Consider the following 27,607-nt stretch of genomic DNA (forward strand, 5'->3'; position numbering starts at 1 on the left):
AAATGTCAAAATAAACGTCATCATGGTTATGAATTATTATTTTCGCGTAAATTCAGTTAGGTATATCGAAAAGGTCTCAAAATATAACAAATCTGAAGTAATATAGTAATAGTCCTAAAACAAATTGGCAAATGCGATTGTTACTTTTCGCAAAATCGCAACGCAACTAGGTACATACATTTGAGAAAATTTCAAATGTATGTTTATCTGTTTTCGAAACGTTTTAAACAATGAGACCATGAAATAATAATTTGTAATGTCGCAGTTAGGAGCGTATTCGAATGGATGGGCGATCGACACAGCGCCCGTTGACCTGAAGAATGATAACGACGTAAGTGTGGGCCCCCAGCAGACTTGTTTGTTCTGATAAGAGTGTCCTCTGTGACCTAACTGCTAACTGTTTCACGCAATGAATATTCATTCCTGCTTTATCAGACGTCATATTTCATCATTATTTTTCAAATGGGAATCTTGGTAAGTAAACATAGCTGTTTTTTAACTATAAAGTTTAGTCGCTATTTGGTTAGCTTATTGCGTTGACACATGGAAAGTCCTCTCTATCCTCAGGTATGTTATTTTAAATATTTCAAATCATTACATCTTCACCTCTTTGTCATCATTTGTATCACTTTGTTCTAAACCTAATTATTAATCTGTTTTACAAATAATGATCTTCTACACAGACCTTGAAAATTTATAATGAATTGTTTGAAATGCTTCTAAACTTTATCCATACAGTAATTAGGAACTTTACTCATTGATAAAACTTTCTTAAATATTTATGAAGTAATATTAACAATAACAACGAATTAAAACCTGTTTATGACATACAAACATACAGCACCCTTAAAATAATTCAAACCATTAGAGGCACTAATAAATTGAATAAATTCAGTATTATAATAAAAAAATTCTGAAGTACATTATTTTGATGAGTACCTACATACCTACCTACTACATACTTACAATGAATTTTCAGGATATACTTGCAATACTTACCATAAGTTTAATTTAATAAAATATATTTACTCCTTGGTTGTATAAATTGCTAGTTGGTCTTAGCGTCATGATATAGCCTAAACTTTAGGCCCTAAAGCCTTCCTTGATAAATGGGCTATCTAATAGATTTAATTTTTTTTGAAAATCTAAATACTCCAATAATTGTGATTTAAGATCCTACCACTTTTGACCCAAAATTAATTTAGTAAATAGGCCTAGAACATAAACAACCTACCAAATGTGTAGTTTGTGGAAATTCAAGTAGCAATATTTTGTTATTATTGGTTCATCACTATAGTTTTCATAAAAAATCAAGAGTGCTTAAATGTAATAAGTGGAAAAAATCATTATTAAGTACTAAAAATAAACATGCTCAACTTATAAAATGTTTGTTCCATTTGGTTATCAAGAGGGTTTGACATGTCGTAGCAACAACGCCAATGATAATTATTATTTGTCTTCTTATAGTAGCTTTCAGCCCGCGGCTTCGCTCATGCTGTCTAAAATTATATACTAAATCCTTGAACCACCCTATCTATTAAAATACCGCAATAAAACATTCTGCATAGTTTTGAGGATCTAAAACTCGAAGAAAAATTCAGATAGACATGACAAGCAACATTGTTTTTTAGCTAGTTCAATAAAGAAACGAATCTTCAATGGCGGCCAAAGCTGACTTTGACAGATGGTAGGAACAGCAAAAAAGAAAATAAAAATAACGTAAATTGATAATTATTTTATTTATTATTTTGTTAATTATTTTAATTTGTTTGTTGACAAACTGTTTTGTTATGATATTTGTGTATTTATATGAACTATCAAATGACATATACAGAACGCAACAAAATCCCCATTAATACTCGTAGTCTCGTAATTAGCCCATAAACTGACCAACTTTCCCCAAAGAATATATTATTAAAGAAAATATTATTTACTATAGCAAATACATAATTGTCATTCTAAATTTATGATCGGGTTTCGCATAGGGGTCGACAGGTAGTCAAATTCAGGTAGTCAAATTTGAAAATTATAATTTTGAGCAATACATTTCTTTAAATATTTCTTTATTTCTTTGTTTGAGATTCATCATCATCATCAGCCCATATAAGTACCCATTGCTGGGACTATACAAGTGGGAATGGAAGGAAGAAAAGTTCATATTATTTCTTGTCCATATTTTTTTTTTGCAATTTCAAGGCAATTCTCAAAACTTTAAACTCCAATATCTCAGAAACTAAGTGACTCCTCACCCCCCCCTTTGGAGGAGGGATTCCCACCACTCCCCCCTCCCCTCCCCCCCACAAAAACCTTAAATTCGAGGGTTGTATTTGTACACTTCTTCCAAAAATTATAACAGGGAAAATTAAATACATTTTACTTTACCCTATTTTTTTTTTGCATACCGTACGGCCGTGTGTGAGCGAGAGGGAATGATAAGCGCCGCCATTGAAGATTCGTTTCTTTAAAGAACTGACTAATACTATTTTGTGTCTAAAACCTTCCTATGGATTCACTCTATCTATTAGTAAAACTGCTTCCAAATTCATTGTGCAGTTTTAAAGATCTAAGCATACATAGACACAGACAGACAGCGGAAATTTACGAGTTTATTTTTTATTTAAATTTACTAGCGGAAATTTTTTTGTTTTATACTATGACGTAGTTAGTAATTTTCATGTTGTTAGGATGTCTTGGGTCAATGATATGACGAAGTTTCTTTATCAGATTATAATATGTAATATGTAATAATTAACAATGGACTATTGTTAATTATTTAAAATAATAATTTAAAAAATATATTCATGAGTTTTCAATCTATAGTGGGTAAATTTTCTAAAAAATCTTAGAGAAAGTGTAAGAAATGTTATAGTATGCTATATATTCGTGATCTACTCAATAAGCTCTTTCATTTGATGAAAAAAAGCTCTTTCATGCAAAAATTTCCAAAACACGGCATGTTTTGGAAATTTTTATTTTTTTCTTTGTATGCCATATTTAATTACCGGGGTGCGGGGAGGGGGACCACAAAACTGGTTGGCAACATCTGTCTATAGGATGTCTATGGGATCTGTACAATATATATCAAAAGTCAGATTTAGGTCTGCTATTTTTGCAAACGAACATCTCCTTGGAGCCTGCTCTAGTATATAGAAATATAATGCAAAATCTTGGTTTGAGACTAAATATGCAAAAATGAAATTATGTTCACCCAAGGTTCACCTCACTTCTTATATTACAAAATGGAGTAATTAATATAATTCCCATTAATACTTAAATTATTGGTATTTACCTAGTAAAATAGATATATTATTAATTATAATCAGGCTTAGTATTTAAATTCTTAAACAAATAGGTAATTAGTTCTCACAAAATAAACATTTATTAATAATACCTTACCTTCTGGCTATCTTTCCTACATGTCATTAAACACTAGTATCTTGAATGTGTAAAGTGAACTTAAATTGTATATAATCAAGTACATTTAGCGAGATACTGTGGGGTTCCAACTTCACTTTATCTCATTGCGGAAAAAAGTCTCATACATAAGTTTAAGTATTTATCGGCCCACTCATTACCCCCTGGCGTGGATCATTGATATCGGCTGGGGTCGACCTCTAACCTCACTCACCCAACAGTAGTCTACTGCCGATAAAGACCCCTATAAATTACTCCGCTTTATCGCGTTGCCACACTTACATCTCGCCATTACTCGTGTAACAACCGTGTTGTGCGCACGCGTCTCTCTAGTACCTTCAACCATTTACCAATACATTATTTCAACTTCTTTGTGTTCTTCCTAATGGCTAAATTCGTTTGTTACCGTGATTTCCTTTCTCCCAATTAAAACTCTATTTGTGATTGTGTTAAAGGACCTTTGCAGGGTGTTAATTATTGTGGACTTTTGGTTTTTAAAATTTATTCTGGCTACTGCATACATGTATCAATCTTCGAGCAGGCTACTACAAAAAATGACTATAACTCTGATGTACCGCGTCAACCCCATCTACTATTCGGACTACTCGGATACGATTTAAAATTATACCCAAATCCGTATCAATTTAAACGTTTCCTTTGCTATTGGCTCTACAATTTTGAATACTACAAATTCGGGGTTTATCCGCAAGATATCACTTGACATCAACTGTACAACTTTCTTTAGAGGAAAGCATATATTGTATCATAATGGATATTGTTGCTAATGTAAGTAAAGACCATTAGAAATGTTTACTGAATACACTCCATTCCACTATCAATATTTTGAACACATTCTGATGTAAACTAAGATCAAATCAATGAAGAAAATTACTATCGTAAGCAAAGTTTTAGTTATCACTAAAAACAGAACGACTCTCGTGGCGCGAGGGTCGGAGTTTATCAAAGTTTTGATCCGTTACAATTGTGTTAACCAAACTATCGAGTAGTCTAAAGATTTCACAATTTAAGATATTTATGTTATGACTAATGTAATACAATTGCTTGTTACAGTATCACCCGGTGTTTAAAGCATTCCTCGCGGGGTCTTTCTCCGGAACATTTAGCACTATTCTCTTCCAACCATTGGACTTAGTGAAGACAAGGCTTCAGAATCCAACTCATAATGTTGTTGCGACGACAGTCGAGTAAGTATGCGAAATAGTAATCCATCCTATCATCATTCATATTCATAACTCATAAGCCCCAAACGTCCTGTAAAAGATAAATATCATATTTTTAGCTCCTTATGAATGCTTCCTTTAGCTTCAGTTGTAAAAGAAAGTTTCCGACTATGAAAATCGTCCTATAAAGGTACCGTTTTCATGTCAAACTTGATGTTCCACTCCTTTGTTTACTAACTCTCCTTAATCATATTAGATCGAAATTGGCAAACTAATCTCCTATCCTTAGATAGGCAGTATATCTACATTTCTACTTGTATAAAAACTTCGCTTTCCACCCAAAAAGTCTAAAACAAAACGAATTTTCCAGCGGCCGAATCCAACCCGGCATGATCACGACGTTCATGAACATAGTGCGCCAGGAGCAAATCGCGGGGCTATGGCGGGGGATGGTACCCTCGGTAGCCCGCTGCGTGCCTGGTGTTGGACTTTACTTCTCCTCACTGCACTGGTTGCAGACCAAGCTGGGCAAGAACAGACAGGATCTGACGGCCCTGGAGGCGATAGGACTTGGCGTTGTGGCCAGGACCATGAGCGGCGTGGCGTTGATACCGATTACTGTTATTAAGACCAGGTAATCTATACTTCTATACTAATATTATAAAGCTGCAGAGTTTGTTTGTTTGAACGCGCTAATCTCGGGAACTACTGGTTCGTTTTAAAAAAATCATTTCGGTGTTAGATAGCCCATTTACAAAGGAAGGCTATAGGCTATAGAGGTATATCATCACGCTAAGACCAACAGGAGCGACAAGCACAGCTAGTTTATAATATGAGCAGAATAAGGGGTGGGAGATTTCGTATTCATAAGTACGAAATTTTAGAACTTTAGATGGTATACTAAATTATAATATGAGCAGAATTAAAACTTGCGAAATTGCATTTTCTAAAGTACTAAGTAGTGAGATGGCATACAGATAAGGTTTTCCCAATTTTAGTTGAAAAAATTTTTAGTAGAGCAGTAGTCTTCTTAATCGTCGATACGGTGACATAAATCTTTTTCCTGTAAACGTAAAAAAATACTTGAATTGGTGATTCGAAGACAAAACAGAAAATTTATGGACAGAACATAGTTAACAGGGAGGAGAAACTGTACAATGTAAAATCTTATATATAAAAATGAATCGCAAAATGTGTTGGTAAGCGCATAACTCGAGAACTGCTGAACCGATTTCGATAATTCTTTTTTTATTATATTCCTTGAAGTACGAGGATGGTTCTTATGTAGAGAAAACGTAAATATTATGTACCACGGGCGAAGCCGGGGCGGACCGCTAGTGTAATATAAACTCATATCAAAATCCGTTCATTGTACTGTTTACAAGATTTCAGTCTAAATAAAGTTCAATGTAACATTACACATGCAATATTGTCACGAGTTAAAACGCAGTAACCCTATCATTTGCATACATTTACATTCTTATACATTGTAATCCAATAATTTATGTAAAGACGCACTGAATTTCAATTGCAAAGAAAGTTTATGTTAATCAATAAACTATGCAAAATTTTACAGAATAGTTTGGTTCATTTCTACATAAATTATATTATAATTAACTGTTAAATTATTTAATACATCCACAAATTATTAAACTAAATAGTTAATGAAGTTATAAATAATCGATAATATAATATTCGATTCTTATTGACATCACAGTTCAAACATTTATTTATAATGAGCTCATTGAGCTATTATTTGGTTTAGTAATATTTAATGTTTGGTCTATTTTTATATATTCGAGTGCGTAATTTTGAAAGAGCACCTATCTACCTAATGAAAAATTTGGCACATTGGAATCTATTATCTGTAGTGTCTTGCTTTAGATTTTAGAACTTAATACAACTAAATTTCCGCTTTTTAAGTCGCATATAGTAAATAAAAATTAATTTACAGATACGAATCAGGCGTGTACAAATACAACAGTTTGAGCGGGGCTCTAAAGGCGATATACAAGGGCGAAGGCATACGAGGACTGTCATGTGGACTGGGACCGACGTTAGCAAGGGACGCACCTTTCTCGGGATTGTATCTCATGTTCTATACACAGACGAAACAGGCTGTACCTAAAGGTTAGTGATTTTTGCTACTCTACCATAGAGTCAACTAAAATTAAAAATGACGCAACTTTTTAAAATGTTGCATTTGCAGCTTGTCAAATTTTTAACACATCTATGTTGAATAAAAAACTGATACAATTTCATCATGTTTTCTATAATAGTGTTACTGCGTAATTAATTATTTGAATTATGTATTGTAACTTCGAGTATGTACTATGTGTGCGAGAAATGAGAATTCATTTATCGCTAAGTACTCCTTACGTTCAAAAAAGTCAATGTAATCAAGAATATATAAATGTTTGATTATAAAGTACCTAACTACTTAACTTCAAAAAATATTGTTCATCGTGAAATTTCACACATTTAAACGCAAAAATATAATTATTATTGAAAAATAAACAGGTTTAATAAAAATATAATAATCATCTTCAGAATGGCTCCAATCTCCAACGGCGGCTAGCGGCATACATTTCTCGTGCGGCGTGTTAGCGGGAATAGCTGCGTCATTAGTTACCAACCCGGCGGACGTGTTGAAGACGAACATGCAGTTATACCCGGACAAGTTTCCGAACGCGTTCAGTGCTGCCATGTATGTTCATCAGGTGAGATTTTTTCTTTTAATTTTTTTTTTATTTTTGGCTGCCAGTCTTGGAAGGACTGTGAACTGTGAAGGTTTTGATGGAGAAAGAGTTTTGATTAGATGACAAATTTAAAGAAGTAAATAATGAAAATAAAGAATACCTGAGGGTGGAAAAATCCGTAAAAAATGTTCGAAAATAATAATTAATATGTAGAAATATACCTAAAAATTGTTATTTTATAACATTAATCACAATATTTAACTCATAATGTTCAATTGCCGACAATCTCATTAAAAATAATGAGTAATACTATCTATGTAACTTGTAAGACAATTTGATAAGGTCAGACCAAATAATACTAATAATTAAGTTTTTTTTGCTAAATCTCAGTGCATTGGGGGTCGAATGTTATCAGGATTTTTTTTATAATTAATACGTGTGGCAACACATTTGTATCGAATGTTTCATGGTCTGTTTGTAGATTGATAATGAAAAGATATAGATGAGATACTTTTTTATAATTTTAATTCCTAATTAGGTGCACGTCGTTATGTAAAGGTAGATAAATTATATATAAAGGTTAAGATGATTATTGTTCAGGTTAAAGAACTGTTGTCATTAATTTTTTTAATCAAAGTGTTTCATCTTTTAAAATTTGGTCAACAAAATGTATAAACAACAAGATTTTTTTTACTCTGTTACAGCGCGTTTTCAATACTTTGTTTTGTTTATTTACTAATAAAAGATTTCTTTGTTTCAGACATATGGATTCCGTGGATTTTTCAAAGGCGCAGTACCCAGGCTGGTTCGTAGAACTCTCATGGCGGCTATGGCGTGGACGATATTCGAAGAAATAACTCGATCTATTGGCTTAAAATAATTCTAAATTCTTCATTTTTGTTTTAAACACAAAGTGAGTTAGAGCAGGTATATGTTCCTAGGTTTTCGTTTAAAATTGTATTGACACGCGTACCTATATTAGTTTCACCTGTATGATTGTATGTAACCGACTCGTTTAGACTCGAATTTTACCCATTTTAAATGGTTATTTAATTCAAACTTAGTATACTTATCAAGGATTGGTGACAATACAATAATATTTTTGAGTCAAAAGCGTGTTTTTTTTAGAACTATATTTATTTTATTCTACTTTTTATCTGTAGCTTGTATAGCTTTATTTAATCTGTGTTATTTCTACTACATACATATTCTTTCATATTCTATGTTCATATTTTAAGCCATTAGATGGGTTAAGACTATTTACTTGTGTATTGTTTTCTTCGTTATTTTTTTAAGTTGTTAGTTTAAGCCGCAATTGTGATATTGTTACAAAATAAATATTGATGTTTACGAGAAACTGTTTCATTTATTACCTCGTATGTAAATTTTAGTTATATATTACATAAGGGCCGAACAATTGCTCAAAACGCAGCCGGACTAGGTCAAATAATTTGTTATTACGTTCTAAGATTAGTAGTACTGGGGATTGCAATAATTATTAGTGGCTTTAATTATCCAGATTTTATATTTTAAGCTGTTAACATTTTGAACGTCAAAGGAATTGAACTAATTGACCGTATTTGTGCGTAAATTTAATATTTTTCCTACATCATTATACCTAAAGTTTATTTGGTAGCATTAAATTTGCAAATTTTTAGCATTAAAATGTAAGTTACCAAGTAATCAAGGTACCTAACGAGTTGGTAAGCACAACTTTCCAACAAACATTACTATTTTATACATAACGTCAAGTTTTGCTGATAACGCCATCTAGCCTATAGGTGTAGTAAATAATACCACAGATAATACTACAAAATTATTGAATGGTTATAATTGTATACGTAGTATATTATTATTAGTCTGTGGTTATAATATTATAAGCCTTTAAATTACTTACATAACATTAGCAAAGTATCTTATGACTATTAAAAGGTAAAAATGCCTATTTGTTAATAATTCCATCGCCATAATAGCCACTGGAAACTTGAACAGTTATTAAAACCGATAAACCTGTAGCGACGACAAGCCAATTTACGAGTTACCGAAATATTTCAAGTGTAGTACCTACTAAGAAAGTTCCCACCATAGGTTCACACGGTAACTCGTATATAAACAGTTTGTGCGTTATGCACAGTTAGTTAAGGGCTTGTCGGGACGCGGGTTGGTCGCATTAGGTCGAATATTAATTACATACCGAATAAATATATGTAATTAACGAAATATAACCTTTGCGTAGTTATTCATCTTTCATTACACCCGCACATAACAAGCCCCTACATTGGTGACCCCGACGTGATCTGAACACGCAACCTTCTTTAACACCACCCGATACAAAGAAGTACGAAGCATTAAAAACACGGTTGCTCGTAGTATATGAAGAATCTGAAGTGCGTCAGGTCCAAAAATTATTAAAAGAGCTTGAGTTGGGCGAACAAAAGCCTTCTCAACTTTTACGGCGTATGCGAGATCTGGCTCGAAATAAATTCTCGGAGGAAACATTGACGATGCTGTGGATGGGACATTTACCCGCAGCCGTGCAAGCAGTCCTCACAGTTAGCGAATTAAAGGATACAGAGAAATTAGCTAATATGGCAGATAAAGTTATAGAAACGACACGTTTCGCGGAGATACAGGAGGTATCGAGTGCCAGAGATAAAATATCCGCAATACAACCTACGCTAGTTGAGCAGATTACACAGTTAACGCAGCGCTTAAACGAGCTGGAATCTGCAGGCTCGAGAGGCAGATCGTTTAGTGGTGGAAAGTACGGCAATAGCACGCATCGCTCCGCATCGCGAAGTCGCGATCGTACAGGAATATCAAAACACAAAAATTCCAATTGGATAGGTTATTACCATTACCGCTATAAGCACAACGCCAGCAAGTTTATTCAACCTTGTTGTGCGTGGCAGAAGCAGCAGGAGAGCCGACTTTTAATAATTTTACCAGTGTCGAAAAATAACCGATCCGCGAGTGAGTGTACTGTGTAGTGATTATAAGCCATACGCGGCAAACGGTAGTGTATTTAAGACATTTGGTAGTAATTTAATGACTTTATATATTAGTTTACGGCGACCGTATAAATGGTTATTTATTATCGCCAAGGTAACTCAACTTATGTTTTTGTTTATAAAGTGCAGATTTTTTTAGCACCCTAGGGCCGATGCATCGCTCGCACTTATGACGGACGCATCGGATACTCATGTAGGTTATTTTTCTAAGAATCTATCTAAGATTGAACGCAAGTATAGTACGTATGATAGGGAGTTATTAGCAATTTACTTGGCTATTCGTCATTTTCGGAATATGGTCGAAGGACGACAGTTAGCGGTGTATACGGATCACAAACCGTTAATTTATGCATTTTCTAAAGTAAATAGCGAGAAAGAGTTACCCAGACGTACACGACACTTGATATTCATTAGTGAGTTCACAACGGATTTGAAACACGTTAGTGGGCAAGATAATGTCGTTGCAGATTTGTTATCACGAGTCGCAACAATAAGTTGTCCCACTGTAATAGATTACGCGGAACTTGCTAAGGATCAACAACAGGATTCTTATATGTTGCAATTATCTAATTCGAAAGACGCTAATAATAGGTTAAAGAAAATTATGTTACCTGAAAGCGGTACATTTATATATTGTAATTTAGATAATGATAAAATTAGACCCTACTTGACTGATAAATTTCGACGTATTGCTTTTGATAGTGTACATAATTTATGTCATCCCGGAATAAGGACTACACGCAAATTGATTCAAAATCGTTTTTATTGGCCAAATATGAATCGCGATGTTGGCCAATGGGCTAAAACATGCATTGAATGTCAACGATCAAAGGTTAATCGACATACAATGTCAGGTTTAGGATCGTTTCCGCAGTGCGATAGGTTTGAACATATTCATGTTGATTTAATTGGACCTTTACCCACTTCACCCGAAGGTTTTAGGTATTGCCTAACCATAGTTGATAGGGGGACGCGATGGCCAGAATGTTTTCCTACGAAAGATATAACTGCTGAAACGATTTCGCGTGTAATATATGAAGGATGGATCTCTCGTTTCGGTTGTCCGAAAAAGCTAACAAGCGATCAAGGACGCCAATTCGAAAGTCAATTATTTGCTACACTAATGAAGTTATTAGGTATTAATAAGTTGCGTACGACACCTTACCACCCACAGAGTAACGGGGCGGTAGAGCGTTGGCATAGGTCGCTTAAAGCGGCATTAACGGCTCGCTTATGCAATATATCATCATCTTGGGTTACGGAATTACCAACTGTGTTGCTAGGACTTAGAACAGCAGTAAGAAGTGATACCAGCATAAGCGCAGCAGAAATAACGTACGGAACAACTTTACGATTACCAGGTGATTATTACGATAAAAAGTCGAGTTTTGAAATAGATAGCAGTCTTGAGTATGTAAGTAAATTACGAGACTCTATTAGGAAATATCAGTCAGTAGCTATTAGGCAGAATGAAAGACGGAACATATTTATACACCCCGATTTAGAAAAGTGCGATTATGTTTTTGTAAGAAACGACGCAGTACGTAAGCCTTTACAACCAACATACGACGGTCCTTATCGTGTGTTGAGTCGAGAGGAAAAGGTATTTTATATTCAAATGACTGGCAGGAAAGTTAGAATATCTGTAGACCGTCTAAAACCTGCATATTATTTGAATGATGATAGTGATACGACATCTGGGGCAGATACTGAGGTTCCGTTACTAATTCCAAGTAGCGAATTGCCTAATACACATACCACGCGTAGTGGAAGAGCTATACGATTACCGGTACGATTTAGGTAATAGTATTGTATTTGTAATTTTTTCCACTATTTTATATTTATTAGAATTACGATGATTATAAGTATTCTTAAGTCTTCTAAGAAATGTATAATAAATACTTACTAATCAACACATCGTATTTAATAAATAATAGAACTTAAGTAATTTTGAAACGAGTTCATTGTTTATGTTGAATTTTGATTGAAATGTTTACTACTTAGAAATTTAAGTACTTTTGATTTATGGCTTATGAGTGTATAGTAATAGCCTTTGTAATATTAAACGATACAAGTGTAAAGAACGTATTGAGATTTGAAATGTTAATGTTACTAAGTGTTAGATGACGTGTAACAATTATCGCACGCCACTTAGAAGAACCAACGCAAGTTTTTGTAATAACATAAATATTTTAACGAAATTAGGTGTTAACTGTTAACCACTTGTATACGTTATGATTGATTTATATTGTGAACATTTTTTATACTTTTTATTGTAAACATTTTGTAACCTTATATAGCGACATTTTATATACACCCATCTGTTTATTGTTTAATTTTATTGTAAGATTTTTTTACTTGTATACCCTTTTTATTTTAAGGGGGGAATGATGTAGCGACGACAAGCCAATTTACGAGTTACCGAAATATTTCAAGTGTAGTACCTACTAAGAAAGTTCCCACCATAGGTTCACACGGTAACTCGTATATAAACAGTTTGTGCGTTATGCACAGTTAGTTAAGGGCTTGTCGGGACGCGGGTTGGTCGCATTAGGTCGAATATTAATTACATACCGAATAAATATATGTAATTAACGAAATATAACCTTTGCGTAGTTATTCATCTTTCATTACACCCGCACATAACAAGCCCCTACAAACCGAATTACATAACATTGATCAACATATAGAACAAAAGAAAACCACATGTCGGTAAATAAAAGAAATGTATTTTACATATTTACACATTTGAACTAAATTGACATCATATAAACTCAATGCCTTCATATTTAAGGTTTTCAACTAGTGTATCTTCTAACAATGTTCGTCCGTCTATGGTAAATGCAGTTATGTATGTGGCCGTTTTTCCTTCAAACTCTGTAGTTTTTAAGGCAACAATGGCTTCATCTTTTGATCCAGGAATAAACTTGAATGAAGAGAAACCATGTTTTGGTTGGAGTTTAGTTATCTGCAAATTATTATGTAGAATTTAATAAGTTATAAAGAAATAAAATAGTGAAATTATGAAGAAACATTTTGCTTTTATGAAAAACCAACTCAACATAACAAATTTTATTTACCCCAAATTTCACTCCTATTTTAAATTTTTGAGAAATCTGTCTCCTCAAGTTCAAATATATCTTTGATGATATTCATTAAAATGACTCTGGCTTCTTACATAAAAAGTAACACTATTAGCTATTTGAAAGCGTATTTCATACATTTATTATCAGTAAAAAGTAAAAACTAACCTGCACAGCCTTGATATTGCTAAAATTATTATCCGCAGTGATCAAATAATTGCACCCCATAACTTCATCTTTAGTTTCATTGTATGGTTCATGACTACATCGCCTTGGCAAGAAGTACCACTTCTCGTTAATTGGTGACCACACACCAGACTCGTGGATCATGTAGCCCGGCCAGTCTATGCCTATTGATCGTCGTACTGCTTTATACTGGTGCACCCAGCTTAGATGCTGTACCTGAAATGCGTAATTTTGCTTACTGTTTGTTGTTGCACTGTGGCATTTACAAATAATAAAAAAAATATACCTAATATGTAGGCAAACTTGCATGAGAAGTGATGACTTTGATCATTAATAACAACTACTACGACATGAACGAAAAATCAATGAATAAAAACATCTTCATTTTACAAAGCACCAAAACTCCAACTCTTTAATTTTTTTAAAGTTGGATTTATTTAAGTGCAAGTTTAAAAGAAAGTGAAGTTGTAACAGTATCTAGATATTATATTTTTTTGGTAGTTATATGGTAATTATGTGTCTGGCACTTTGTCAATATATAATCCTTAAGGTCAATCTTTTTAAAATAATATTCACATCTACACATTTACAACATTTTACTTCCACCTAGATTACTATCAACATTTTAATTTTTAAACCTCTTCCTAATAAATATTAGTAATGGATTAAAAGTTCTTATCATGGTTTCGTCTAGATAACTTATTTCTGAGAATATAAAATTAATCTTATCTATAAAAATGTTATTAAAACTACAATATTCATAGCTTCATTAGACTCTATCAAGATAGAATGAGTGAATGAAACATTTTTATTTATTACTTGGAATCTTTCATTGTTAAACTGCTCTTATTGGTGTTGGCATTTTATTATATTACCCTTCTCAATAAATGGATTATCTAACACAAAAATTAACTCAGTTTGATCCAATAGTTTATGACATGAATGGGTCAAACCAAAAACATACTTTTTAGCTTTATAACATTAATAAAGATATAAATACCTCTCCATGTATGTTGATAGCTTTAACCCACATAGGGTCATATGTTTGGAACTCTCCGCTGGCTGTGGTCCACTCTTTACCCATAGACCCAACATAAAGGATTTCATCTTTGATTGTCGCCCATTCAGATTTAAAACCTTTCTCGTTGTAACCATTGCCGTCGGATAATATCACCCATGGCACTATTTTGTTGTTTACTATTTCAAAGATCTGTGGAATAGCGAATTATTTAAATAATTGTAATATTTTGAACAGATATAAAAAACTTTTAACTGTAGAGATAATATTAGATATTTGTTTGTGTAATAAAATATATTTTAAATGAGTTTCAAACTTAAATAACTTGAACAAAAAGGGGGTATATTATTAAGTTCTACTTACCATTCCTGATCTATCATCAAAGGTAAGCAATCTTCCATCATACACAATCAATTCCGACAACTCCATTCCTCGACCCTTGTGTGAATATGTTGATGAAAGCAGTGTTGCTGGGATGGTGTCCCAAGAAACACTCACATACTTCTTCACAGGGTTATAAGTTAATAACCCTCTCTTCAGGTAACTATTGTACGTGTGGGCCTTCGTATTGCTTTTAGAATTCGTATCCAAATCAGCCACTATTCCTATCCTAAACGTAAATGTATCTCCGGAATGTACAACAGGCGAAAGTGGGTAAGTGGCATTGTATGGTCGTGAAATCTTAGTCCACCGATTCAAAGAGTGTGAATGGTCACTTGTCCACCAATTATAATAAAATAACACTAACAAAAATACTCCTAATAAAATTATAAGCAACACAAACTGAGGTTGTAATCTCACTGTATTTCCTACTCTATATGTGGCAGGAGTCCGAAGCGCCTTGCGCCAATCACGAAGACCACGCATTTTACGTTCTTCAAATTCGTAATAGTCATACATAACGTATCAATAATGAATTAATTCATTGTAAAGATCACTCGCGATTCAATTTAAAAACTTATAAATGACTAGTTAAATAAAGATGAATTATAAAATAGTGGTAATATACACGACATATTTACTAATCGTGTTATAATTTTACGAAACGTGGAAATTTCTTTTACATATTGATAATACACCAAAACTTGAACACCTTAATTTATTTATGACATAGTCATATTGTTCTACAATCTGTAATGACAATTGACGGCTGACATTTATTTTGACATTGAGGATTCTTAATAATTGACGTCATCATCATCATCATAGCACCTATCCTTTTTGATATGTCGAATTAACAGATTATAAAATTGTAATCTTGACTGTTTGTTGCTAATAAAAATAATATATATAGTATAGAAACGTTAGGACCAGTAGTTATATACTAATTTTTGGTTTTCGTTTCGACTGCAGTAAAGTGGCAGTAAAAGATCTCCAAGAGATCTTCGTAAATCCTTTCCTGCGAAGCCGCATGTAGCCATGTAATTGCTATTTGCTACTCCATATTATATATTTTATTGCAATGGAAAAAATTCATGCTTATTATTACAGCTCTTTTCAAATTAATGTACAGTACACAATTTCAGACTTCCTTAGGATATTTTAATGGATTTTAGTTCTGCTCTTTATCCGCATTTCTCATTTTAATTTTGAAATGATGCAAAAAAAGTTGTTGTAAACCATGGGTAAACCTCTAAGCACTTCTTACTGCCATATCTCACAGATATTTATTATCTATATTTAGGGTCAGCAAAAGGTGTACATTAAACTTTTTATGAATTTTCAATAAACCATAAACGCTTATTAATAATTGATAATATTAAATAGTGACGTGGTTTTTGACACGATACTCAAATTATAGGAAGCAAAATAATTATATTCTCTTTGCAAAATAGTTTAAAAAAATTAGAAATCGAGATGCATGGTCAATTTACCAACGTTCTATGGTACTTAGAATTTTATGCTTTCATTGTTGTACTAATAATATTTTTCTGCTTCATATTATATTTAGCAAATATTAATTACGTTTCATACAATATCCGATACGATATGCGTCAAAAGTAAGTACAACTCCCAAATTTATTCTCGCAGTAGGTGTATAAACGCATAAGCCATCTTTGCACTTTAAAACCGAAGCGAAGCGAATGCGTTAAAATAAACGCATCTAAACCTGAACTCTGACATAATTATCCCATTCGAATATTGATGCTTTTCATATAGATCAACATTTGCTTTCGATTTATTTATTCTTTATAATCATCAGCTTACCACTTTCCTATTTTCATAAATGTAAACAGAATGGAAATTTTCTATGGGCCATGGAGAAAAGTACCAATTTTAAATACTGAAGATAGCAAATTTGCTGAAAGAAAACATTCCTTTATTTTTAAAGAGAATAATGTATATAACCTACTTTTAGATACATGGCTGATGGGACTTGGTTAATACAAAGCTAGTTCGATGATCAGCACAGAAGCAAAGCAGAAGATTTTGTTGTGAGAACGATTTATTATATTAGCAGCTTCACCTACTTAATACTACTTCTATTATCTTATCTTTTATTATAATGTATGTAGAGGCCTTACAAGATACTTACGTAAAAATTAGCTTTACCACCTGGTAAGATCTCTCAGTTTAATTAATAGTTATTGAATACCCCGTTCCTTCTGTTAATTGCCGTATTTTTATTTAACAAGTGAGACATTTTTACGATTGGCAATGAGCGTTATTCTTGTTGCAAAAAGAGTCGTAGTTTTGTAGACGTAGAAATTAATATATTGTATTTTTTGTTTGCAACTACAACATCTAGGTATCTATAAATAAGATAAATATCTCTTTCTGCAATATTTTAATTAATCTAGTCTATATTATCTCTACAAAACTTTAACTGTTCTCGCACTGTATCAAAGTTTTACTTTTCTTTCTAACAGACGTCAAAATTTATCAGTCGGAAAAACAAGTGTAAAGAAAAAGGAACCCAATCAGAGGCCAGTCTGCTGTGATTTGGGATGTATCTGGTTCTGTCGGCTCATAGGCAGTATTGTTACGATTGCATTGTGTTATTATTTCGCATATACCCTCATTTCTGATACCAAACTCAAGTTCGGATTATTTGTACCCTGAAAGTTGTTAAAGACGTTTACAATTTTATATAGCTTAAGCTTTAGCTTATCACAGCTAGCATAATTATTGTTATAATCATTAATGAGAATAAAATAGTAATATAGCAACAAGTTGTTTAATAATTTAAATACACTTTACATTCCTTACTGAATCGGAATTTATTAACAAACCTATGTCATTATGCACTTTACTTTTCAAAAGGTCAAAAGTATTTTTTGTCAAATTAAACCATTTACTTTAATGTATATCCATGAGGCTTTCATCATTATCATCAGGAGAAACTTTCATCAAGATCAAAACAATAAATTCAAAGAAATAAAAAAATATTTCGTCTGTGGTTCTGTCTACTTTCGAATTGGCGAATTTGTGTCTATGTAATAAGAACAAAGAGGTGATAATAGTGTTCTAATTGAATCTAATGCGATTCTAAATGAAAGTGAAAATTAAATGGAAGAGTAGCAAAATAATAAGAGATCAATTTGCAATTTTTAGCCCACATATAAGCGTAATCATGACTCGTAATATTATTGATCATTGTATAATTTACACTAATTCACCAGTGAGATTTGAACAAATTTTTTTGCTATTAAATATTTAATGTATTGTCTATGAGTAGTCTGCTGTCCGTGGTCAGAGGTGCAGTGATTACGCAATTTATTAGTTACTTTTAATATGTATTTTATACGTACTTTGAATGATTATTTCCTCACAATCGGTGCACTTATACCTAGTACTTATTACATATTTTTGTGCATTTTATACCTATCTGGTCTTTTTGAAAATAACATTGGTAAAACGATAAAAAATATATTGTAGATACTAATAGAATCCGCGATGGAAAACCCTGTAACATTTTATTACCTACACTCAACCACTGAATACCTACATAATATTATGTATGTAGTAGCTAAACTCAACTAAACATGTAGGTACGTAAGCGTTTAATAACTTATTTTCTTTTAATGTTTTTAAGTATATAATTATTATTTTTCATACGAAACCATAAAAAATATGGTTTGCTTTTCCGTTCTCTCTTTTATCTTCTTCTTATATATAAAAATGAATCGCAAAATGTGTTGGTAAGCGCATAACTCAAGAACGGCTGAACCGATTTCGATAATTCTTTTTTTATTATATTCCTTGAAGTACGAGGATGGTTCTTATGTAGAGAAAACGTAAACATGTACCACGGGCGAAGCCGGGGCGGACCGCTAGTATTATTATAGAATTAATAGTCATTTGTAGAGTCACATTTGATTTTCAACGATCCTCTTCGTCAAATTCTATTTCAAATGGATCGTATTAATTCGGTAACGAATAATATAAGAACGTACTTTTAAAATCTAAACTATTGTTTAATTTATTTTGTCGCATGTCTCGGAGATTGCAATTTTTTATAAATTTGGGACATGTCAAAATTAAGTATCATATCTGAATTCGGTGTAGCTGACGATCGAATGATACTGTCGGTTGCCTACTTCTAATAAAAAGCAATTCACTGTCTACTTTAATACCATATATCTCGATGACCCAGAGCTATCTGATCGATTCTACGATCCTACTTGCATTTTAACAAACAAATTTGGAGTGAGCGCGTGACAAAAATAAATATTTGGTCTAGATGGGGTGAGATTTCGTCTCGTTCAAACGAGTACAAGTCTTTGTTTTATCTTTTCGTAAGTCATGTTTGTGTTTTGGGCTACTAAGTGGAAAGGGGCGGAAATTTACATAGCTACGATACTGTTTTGTTTTTACAAATAATATCGAGTACTTGGAAAGATTTGAATTAAAATCAGGGATGGGTTATAAATCGTAGATATCGCCCGACTTATATAGTTTTGGTTATAGCTTTTTTAAATCTGTAAAAAAAATGAAAGGTTTTGATTAATAAATAATAAGTATGATTCACTTTGTTCAAGGAAATTGTTAAATAAACTGAATTAGAGATAAATTTAATATTTATATTATTAAAATCTGCTTTGACTCATCCCTTAATTTCACTAACTTCATAACATTTATATATCAAGTTATGTTAAAGTATAAAATTTAATTAAATGCTGCTTTAATGAGATATCAATTATATAAATCATAAATTGCTACACCCATTGACCACCGTAAGCCCCGATCGGGGCGCGACACAATAGATTTTCTATTGTGTCTGTGATTCCGAGGACTGATGGATTAAGCAGTGAAGTTAAAAAGGGACTTTATGTTCTTTTATAGGTAACTTTACGCCATGTAATTATGGGTCTTTATCCCTATAATGATGAGAACCATTTCATACCTGACTGACAGCCCGCTGTAATTTAATTAGATATCAAATTGATTAAATGTACTCTTATACACAGGAAGAATATTAAATCAAAAGTTCATAGAATCAAGTACTCAATTCGCAACTTCTGTTCATAGAGCAGTTGTAGCGCAGTGATGAACAGTGCAGTGACAATATATTTGATTTGAAGATCTCGGTCTAGTCGGTCCTCGGACCAGCCCTAAATCTAAATATGCTCTTAAATCGAAACTCTAATTAGTTAACAATTTATGTATTTTTACTCAAAAAAATTAAAAAACTGCATGCATGATATCTTCCCAAAATTAATCGCGTGGAAGGCTTAAAATAAGATAAACTTTTCACTCTTTAATTGGCCCGTATTTATTTACGCTGTTTTCAAAAAATATAGTTTCTTTCAATTATTAATATTAAGTGCGTGCATTACATACGAATTAATACACGCACTGAATTATGCTCTAATTAAGAAATTACGTTAATTTAGATCCGATAAGTAGCACAAAAAGTTAAAAGCCTTCTCATTTCTAAAGTATACTATGTATGGCGTTTCATCTCGCTGATACGATCTTAAATTTCTAACAATGCTATTATTTTTATAGCACCAAGCATGTTATAAACATCTGAAGAAACATGCACTTAATTGTATGGGTTTATATAAAGTATCTAATGGTTAAAGCCAGATGGAAAACAATTTAATCCCAATAAATGTTTACATTATTAGCTAATAATGTGTTGACTTTTGACTAGTATCTAGATTGCCAGAATAGTTTTACCTTATCAAATCTATCTTTAATCGATTCTATAAGTGATCACAAATTCTTAGCCTTTGAAAAAGCATGTATGAGATATTGTTCAGCTCTTTCAAGTCTTCAAAAAAGTAATATTATGTTAGATGAATGATATTTTATTCTAGACTCAATAATTACGTACCTACCTACGTGATTTAAGGAATTATAAACTGAGGTGGCAATTTTGATATCTACCTTAGTTATTGTATGAGTTTTCACTAGTATTAATATTTATAGAAAATCATCGAAATGTTCTTTGACAAGCTGGTATATAAAAAAAACCATATATAAGTACTTAATTGAGACAAAAAAAAAAAAATGTAAAATAGTTTCTGCATGAAAAAAGTGTAAACATCTTCACATACACTCAAATACATTTTTAGCATTGTACTCATAATGATTAATGAATACCTAAGATGGATAGAGACTAGAGTAAAAAGATTAGTAATAGTCGATTATTTACTTAACCCTATTGAAACTGTAGTCAAGCCAATTTCGAGTATCTCCTTAATCTTCAAACTAATTCACAAGTTGTTTTTACAAATAACATCCTTAACTGCTTGACATGTCGTTATTGTGTAGCTGTAAAACAAAGAACAAATATCATACAGAATGTAAGTGTGCTTGTATTTTTTAAACGTCTCACTTTTTTTCGTAATTACCCAATTAGTTTAAATATTATGTACATCATGATTATAAAGCATAAAAGTTGCATTTGCTCTGATAAAAATAATTTAGACATTTTGCTGCAGTGCGTAGCAGTTTCAATAGTATCATATCAGTTAGGTACAATGTACCTACATATTTTATACTTAGAGGTCGGGATAATGCTTTTAGTTGATAGTAATTAAACTAATCTTTAAGAACATAGCAGGTTAAGGTTTCAGAAATCCTACATACCTATTACCTACCTTCAGGTATATAATATTTCGTAGATAATATCCTATTCCAATCTTAAACTTTTACTTTTGACTACACATTTTTGTGTTCTATTTTCCTTAATCTACTTAGGTGCTGCTAATATTTCATAGATATTTGTAATCATCACACTTTCGCCAACTTCCTTATAGTCTCAGAGCAATATATTTCTTCGCATATAAACATAAGTTATTACGGTTATTAGTTAACGCACGTAATTAGCTATTACTGTCGCACCATAATTGCCGTTGGTCTTTTAGCACGTCAAGATTGACATTAGACAATACATCTGCCCTCCGCCTTAGGGCACAGGTGCTGATCCCAACCCCGAAATGAAGTCTCAGCGAAAGTGTATGCACCCCTTGTCGACGTATAAACGCGCGCATTGCACGCGGCGCGCCACTCGAATCGCGAGTACGTAAACGTGCGCGCGAACGTTGCGCTCACACGCAGACTACGCATCCGTGTCTTGTGTCAGTGAATTTGAATTTCGAATTGTGTTTCATTTTTTTCTTCTCTTTTATTTTTCGTGTTTGCGGCCTTGATCATCGGTAAGTAAAAAGTTTTGTTTCTGAAAAAAATAAAAAGGTGTGATTAATTTTAGATAATTTGAATAAGTATAGAAAAAAACAATGCAATATAAATGCTATCTTTTTATAATAAAATCAAAGCATATTAATATAAATAATTTTTACACAGTTCTTTTAAATTAAAATATAACCATTAAGTCCAAAATCAATTTTTACATATTTTTTTGCTTATATAAATGCAAATGCATAATAATTACTATCATTAATCATAAAATATCAAATTAACAAAAAATATATCACGTAAGGTACGTAAAATAAATTGCACAAATGCAATTATTCTAATACTATAGCATAGCTATAATAATAAAACAGAACATATTATATCTATTAATTAAAATATCTTCTGTACTCTCTACAAACGAGAGATTTCATAAAATAATAAACAAAAAAATTATGGCATGAGCAAACATTAATTTTGCACTTAACGTACTAGGTACTATCATAAATCTAATCAAAATTTTCATCTTATCAACACCGTCCGTTTTACAACACAAAACCTTAAACATTTAAAAAGCAAACCACGTAAATTGAAACTGTACTCCGAGCGTGTTTCAGGAAATCTGCATTTCATCTAATTCCGAAACGCCTTATTTAGCATATCGGAGTCTGAGAATTATTGGCCAAGTTTATTCAGTAGTAATCCGGAACACGGCCTCAGTCCTCACCTAACTTGAACCGATATTATATGCGCAATTAGAGATAAACGCCTGCAATCCAAGTAAAAACGTATATGCTGCGAATGCAAATAAGCAGAGTTTACAATAAATTTCTTCAGAGTTAAGAGCTCGCCTTTCGAATAATTTAGATTCGCCTTTGCTCAAGTATTATTAAATAGAAGATATTTTTCTATTCGATGAATATTAAGATGGGTGCTTAAATTCCTATTTGTATGAAGATAAATATTAAAAAAATTATATGTATTAATAAAAAAACAAAATGCAAATGAATAACTTAAAAATGAATGAAAATTTTCTGTAATACCTACCAATAATTTAATATTTATTTTGGTCAAATTCTAGGTAGATTCTTTTTTACAGAAAATAAAAAAGAAAAGAAAGTCTAGAAATAGTAGAGTTTATACTATACGAACGTTCGATGATACAAATCCATCCATAAAAAAATCTAAATAGAATTTCCTAATTTTGTATATTTGAAAAAATAAAGTATATTTATTTCTACGGTTTAATTCCCAAAATAAGAACCTATCTTTGTCTAAACAGGTAAATCATAAAGAAATACCATTCAACATTACGCGTAGAGAAATAATGAATATAATACATACCGAAGTAAAATTCTTTAAGCTCATAGAAATTCCTTTCGCATATGACTACTTCATAAACAAATTCATAACTAGTCTACTTCCAAGATCAGCAACCGCACGTCTTGCATCTTCAACCGCAAATTAAATTTATATTCTATCAGCAAACGCTGTACAATACTGACTTGAAATGGGCCGAGATTATCTAATTCGTTTTCCTATATCGATAGGCATTTGTGTTGCTATTAGCGCCGATTCGATACGACACTTCATTGAGATTAGACACGCGAGAAAATGCTTTATAAATCGATCCATCCAATAATGTGTCACACAAATCGGATGCGTCCCCGAATAATCACTTTCTACGTCACTTGCACCGACAAACTTTCACGGAAATATGCGTAAAACGATTTGTTAATCGATTATCGACAAAACGGTAACGTGAATATGGAATAATACATTTCATATTTTCATTTATTCGAATATAATGTATTGTCAATTTAATCGGAATGGTGCTATGGTGTTCTTGATGCTTATGATAATTATTAGTATAAGCTTATATATTTACGTGGTAACCGTTAGCGTATTTAGCTGCTGGCTAAAACAGTTTGTATACGGATTAAAGATATTACAAAGCATGAACTTAATTCGAGATCAAAGCAAAGCATTAAGGTAATTGCCGTCCGTTATTTTTTTAATGAAACATAACGCTGTGTAAGTGTAACGTACATTTTTTAGATAATATCGATGCAACAGAGAAAATCTGTCGCAACTATTAAATTATATGCATGTTAAAATAACTGAGAATGCTTATGTAATAATTAATTTGATGCACGTACTATATTTATATCTTATAATTGCGCATACGTTCAAACCCATCTGGAACATCCCATCCCATTCCTCCTTTATAAAATAAAAACATAATTATTATTGAATCACAAATATGCTCTCTTCACTTGAATTGATATGAATATTAAGAAGCTATAATTAATTACCTGTAGAAAATTGTTAAATTATAACATTTCTTTAATATTCTAAAACACTAATTGTAGATAACGTGGTTATTGTGTAGAGAATTGAGCTAGTTTAAGTAAATATCCTTTCTTTATCAATAATAAATTCTTACAATAAAATTAACACACTCATAAGACCGAGTTCTAAAATAAAAATAAAAAAACTTTCTATTATTTAAAAAATTATATAAAAAAAAACTCTTTCAACAAGCTTTCAACTGATCCTAAAAAACAAATACCTATAGGTATACATATTTTGTTGTTTAGGATCAGTTATTCCTTTTTCTTCCATAAACTAACGGTGAAGATATCTCTAGTCCGTGCAAAACCGTATCACGGCGTAATAACAGACTGGACATAAACTGCGAATGTTAAATTTATTTCCTCAGCTTATTTGAGAAAATTGCCAGCTGGTGATAAATAGATTTTATGGTTCAGGAAGTCATTGAAATTGAAATGCGACATTTTCGCATATAGGAAACTTTATGAGGCATTTAATTTTACTTTTATTATCTTGGTTTGTGGTTATTTCTGAAAAGCGGAAACTTAATCCCAGAAGAAAAGCTGGTGTTTTTCATATGATGATCATACAGCAAGATATATTTAAAGATGCTTAAATTGTGGTTGTAAATATGACATCAAAGAATTAACGAGTACGTATTTCTTTCATTTTTGTGCTGTAGACTTATTTCATTTCATTTCATTTACCTTTAGGTATAAGAATCAATTACATAATATAAGAAATTCATGTTTTAGGAAATTAATATCCCGAAGGTAGAGGACAGTAAGTTCTTATTAAAAACTCAAGCAATGAATATGATAAATAGGATTCTCATAGGCTTCATTTTCTTTTATAGAGAACATGCGCTCAAATATAAAACTTGCTTCACCATAACGCTAAACAAATTGAGTTTTGCTTCTTTGTAAATATTTTTAGTTCTAAAGACTATTGCTTCGTAGATCTTTTTTTTTATAATTTCAATTTACACGTTCAATGATTTTCATTTTATGTTGGGCACATTATATTATAGGGCTTAAATAATATATTTTGGGATAGTATTTGTTAAAGGGTTAAAACAGGGGATGAAAGCATTTGCCAGTTGTTTTGCCCGCGGGTGAAATCGTGGGGCACAGCTAGTGTTATAATTAACATATTTTCTTCTTCGTGATAAGGTTAAAAATAGAGAGCAAGTTTGTATCTTGTAAATGCTTCGGAGTAAACGCCCGGCTTGCTTCGAAAAAATAACGTTTGGTAGAGATAAATATTAATTGATTGCATAATACTAATTAAAATTATTTAGTGACAGGTGTGATAAAATGTGCCAAAGTAACACTAGAATGATACTTGATATACATGAGATTTATCGTTATATAATATAGCTCCGTAAGAATTGTAATTAGATACCTTCTCAATATTCCGATGGCTTTCAGATGTCTAATTACATTAGCATTCTTAGGAGTGCTTTAGCAATTTTTTGGTGCAGAACGGCAATGCCGTGGTCAGCGAAGGAAAAAGGCTTTTACTGCATTGTAATAAGGTATTTAAGTGATATAATGACTCGAAAGTTGTTGCTGAGTGTAGCGGACGTGATTGAATCTTTGAAATCCGAATCCATCCATGATATAAAATAAGCATTAGTAATCTATTGCTTTTTAATATCATAAATCTAATTTCAAGCAACTTAAATAGTTTCAGTACTTGCGGGGTGTTACGTATAAAAGTAATTATAAATAATAATTTAAATAGCTTAGGTAATGTAAAAGTATGGTTATGCGTGTCTATAAAAATAAATGCTGGTATGAAAAAAATCGGTTAATTACTTTTTAATTCTTTTTCATCACAAAGTGAAGCGTGAAACACCATCATTCCAATTACAAACAAAATAAGAGAAATTATAATCCAACAATGTAGACATCAATCTGGTATACACCATGACAAATGGAAACCAGCTGACGTTAAGCATTTCTATACGATTGGCGAAGTTGTAATTACTTCCGCATGATCATCACACAACAATCACGAACAGTTTAAATAATTAAACATCGCAAAGGTCGGCGCGCAAAAAGTACAGCAAATCACGACTAATCGAATGAAAGTAAGTAATTTGTTAACCATATCCGTAGCTCTTACAGCGTGGAAGTACAATGCGACCAAATTATTGTGACTCCGTATCACGCGAACTTCATTCATAAAAACTTCCCATTTTTTCCGGGCACTATTACGAATGAATGGCCTGTAATCTCTGATGTTAAATTGGTTTTGTCTAAACACTTTCGCTAACGCAATATATATAAGACAATTTCAAATTTGGTGTCTCGGCTAATGTTTTGACTTTTGACACGCCGCGCCGCTTGAAGGCGAAAACGGTTTATATTGCCCCTTTGTTGCGGTCACTTAAGTAGGTACATTTGTGGGTGATTCATGATCGAGCACTTTTATTTTGTAATAAAAGAGTGAAATGGACATCACGTTTAGTTATTCAAAACATCAATGTCGGATTACCTACATGACTGTGTTTGAATAACATCATTGGGCTTAATGTTATATTATAGTAGGTACATTGTACAGGTACTGCGTAAAATTTATTAAAAAAGCTGATTTCTATATAAAAGAAACCTGTTAATTTTGTCAATACTCAATAGCAGCAATACTATGTTGCAAGAAAAAACAATAATTACCTAATGATTAGGGACATGTAGAATATGAATGAATAAAGAATATTAGAAAATTCTCGTTGTGTTAAATTGTAATGCTGGTTTAATGGCCCTTATTTGGTAATATTTTTGATTATTGAAATGAATGGAAAAATAAGCTTGTATGGTCATGGAAATCACTTTTAAATAACCTTAATGCAAAAATAATACATTCGTAATCAATCATATTATTTTATGATTTTTGACATCTGAATCAACGGACCTCACACGTATTTTGTAATTTTTGTAGCATTCATACCAAATCCTCTCAAAGTTATCTTTTTACAGATAATTGTTAAACAATGTTCTCTTAAGATAAAAAAATAGAGAACAAGAAAAACCATTCGATTATTTTCTCCAGACACTATTTAAATGTTATTTACATAAATTTTGAGCGCTAA

The 27,607-nt window shown here is 32.0% G+C and overlaps 4 protein-coding genes and 1 long non-coding RNA gene across 9 annotated transcripts in view; 4 read left to right on the forward strand and 1 right to left on the reverse strand.

Annotated features, from left to right (window-relative positions):
* Positions 1–11: 11 nt before the first annotated feature.
* Positions 12–8,624, forward strand: LOC149906663 (mitochondrial glycine transporter-like). Of its 3 annotated transcripts, none has more exons than XM_090104826.1 (6): positions 12–331; positions 4,486–4,619; positions 4,966–5,229; positions 6,550–6,725; positions 7,146–7,315; positions 8,055–8,624. In XM_090104826.1, the coding sequence occupies exons 1-6, from the start codon at positions 257–259 to the stop codon at positions 8,172–8,174; spliced, it is 939 nt and encodes a 312-aa protein (XP_089960952.1). In that variant the 5' UTR covers positions 12–256; the 3' UTR covers positions 8,175–8,624. The 3 variants fall into 3 exon arrangements, with proteins under 3 accessions (XP_089960952.1, XP_089960955.1, XP_089960953.1); XM_090104829.1 differs by lacking the exon at positions 12–331 and adding an exon at positions 338–474; XM_090104827.1 differs by lacking the exon at positions 12–331 and adding an exon at positions 3,478–4,200.
* A 958-nt stretch (positions 8,625–9,582) lies between these two features.
* On the forward strand, positions 9,583–10,318 carry LOC149906664 (uncharacterized; the record flags this gene model as incomplete). The annotated part of the gene is made up of 1 exon (XM_090104453.1): positions 9,583–10,318. A coding segment is annotated over one exon (702 nt), but the record flags the coding sequence as incomplete, so codon positions are not given.
* Positions 10,319–13,014: 2,696 nt separating this feature from the next.
* LOC149906665 (apyrase) lies at positions 13,015–15,732 on the reverse strand. Its single transcript, XM_090104831.1, has 4 exons — positions 14,956–15,732; positions 14,575–14,784; positions 13,557–13,790; positions 13,015–13,273 (listed from the first exon to the last, which is right to left on the reverse strand). Exons 1-4 carry the CDS (start codon positions 15,490–15,492, stop codon positions 13,070–13,072), a joined length of 1,185 nt encoding a protein of 394 aa, XP_089960957.1. The 5' UTR covers positions 15,493–15,732; the 3' UTR covers positions 13,015–13,069.
* Positions 15,733–16,450: 718 nt separating this feature from the next.
* Positions 16,451–17,684, forward strand: LOC149906666 (uncharacterized). Its single transcript, XR_016456976.1, has 3 exons — positions 16,451–16,592; positions 16,952–17,027; positions 17,463–17,684. It is a non-coding gene; the product is annotated as an uncharacterized LOC149906666 (long non-coding RNA).
* A 4,354-nt stretch (positions 17,685–22,038) lies between these two features.
* The window catches only part of LOC149906667 (uncharacterized), a 60,598-nt gene continuing 55,029 nt past the window's right edge, over positions 22,039–27,607 (forward strand). For all 3 annotated transcript variants that reach the window (XM_090104833.1, XM_090104834.1, XM_090104835.1), the window contains exon 1: positions 22,039–22,202. The gene's annotated coding sequence lies outside the window, so the exon portion shown is untranslated. The remainder of the gene's footprint in view (positions 22,203–27,607) is intronic.

This window comes from Colias eurytheme, chromosome 8 (genome assembly GCF_061535395.1).
Source record: "Colias eurytheme isolate Ceu_HAF_F1 chromosome 8, ilColEury1 Martin Lab GWU primary, whole genome shotgun sequence".
NCBI classification, from domain to species: Eukaryota; Metazoa; Arthropoda; class Insecta; order Lepidoptera; family Pieridae; genus Colias; species Colias eurytheme.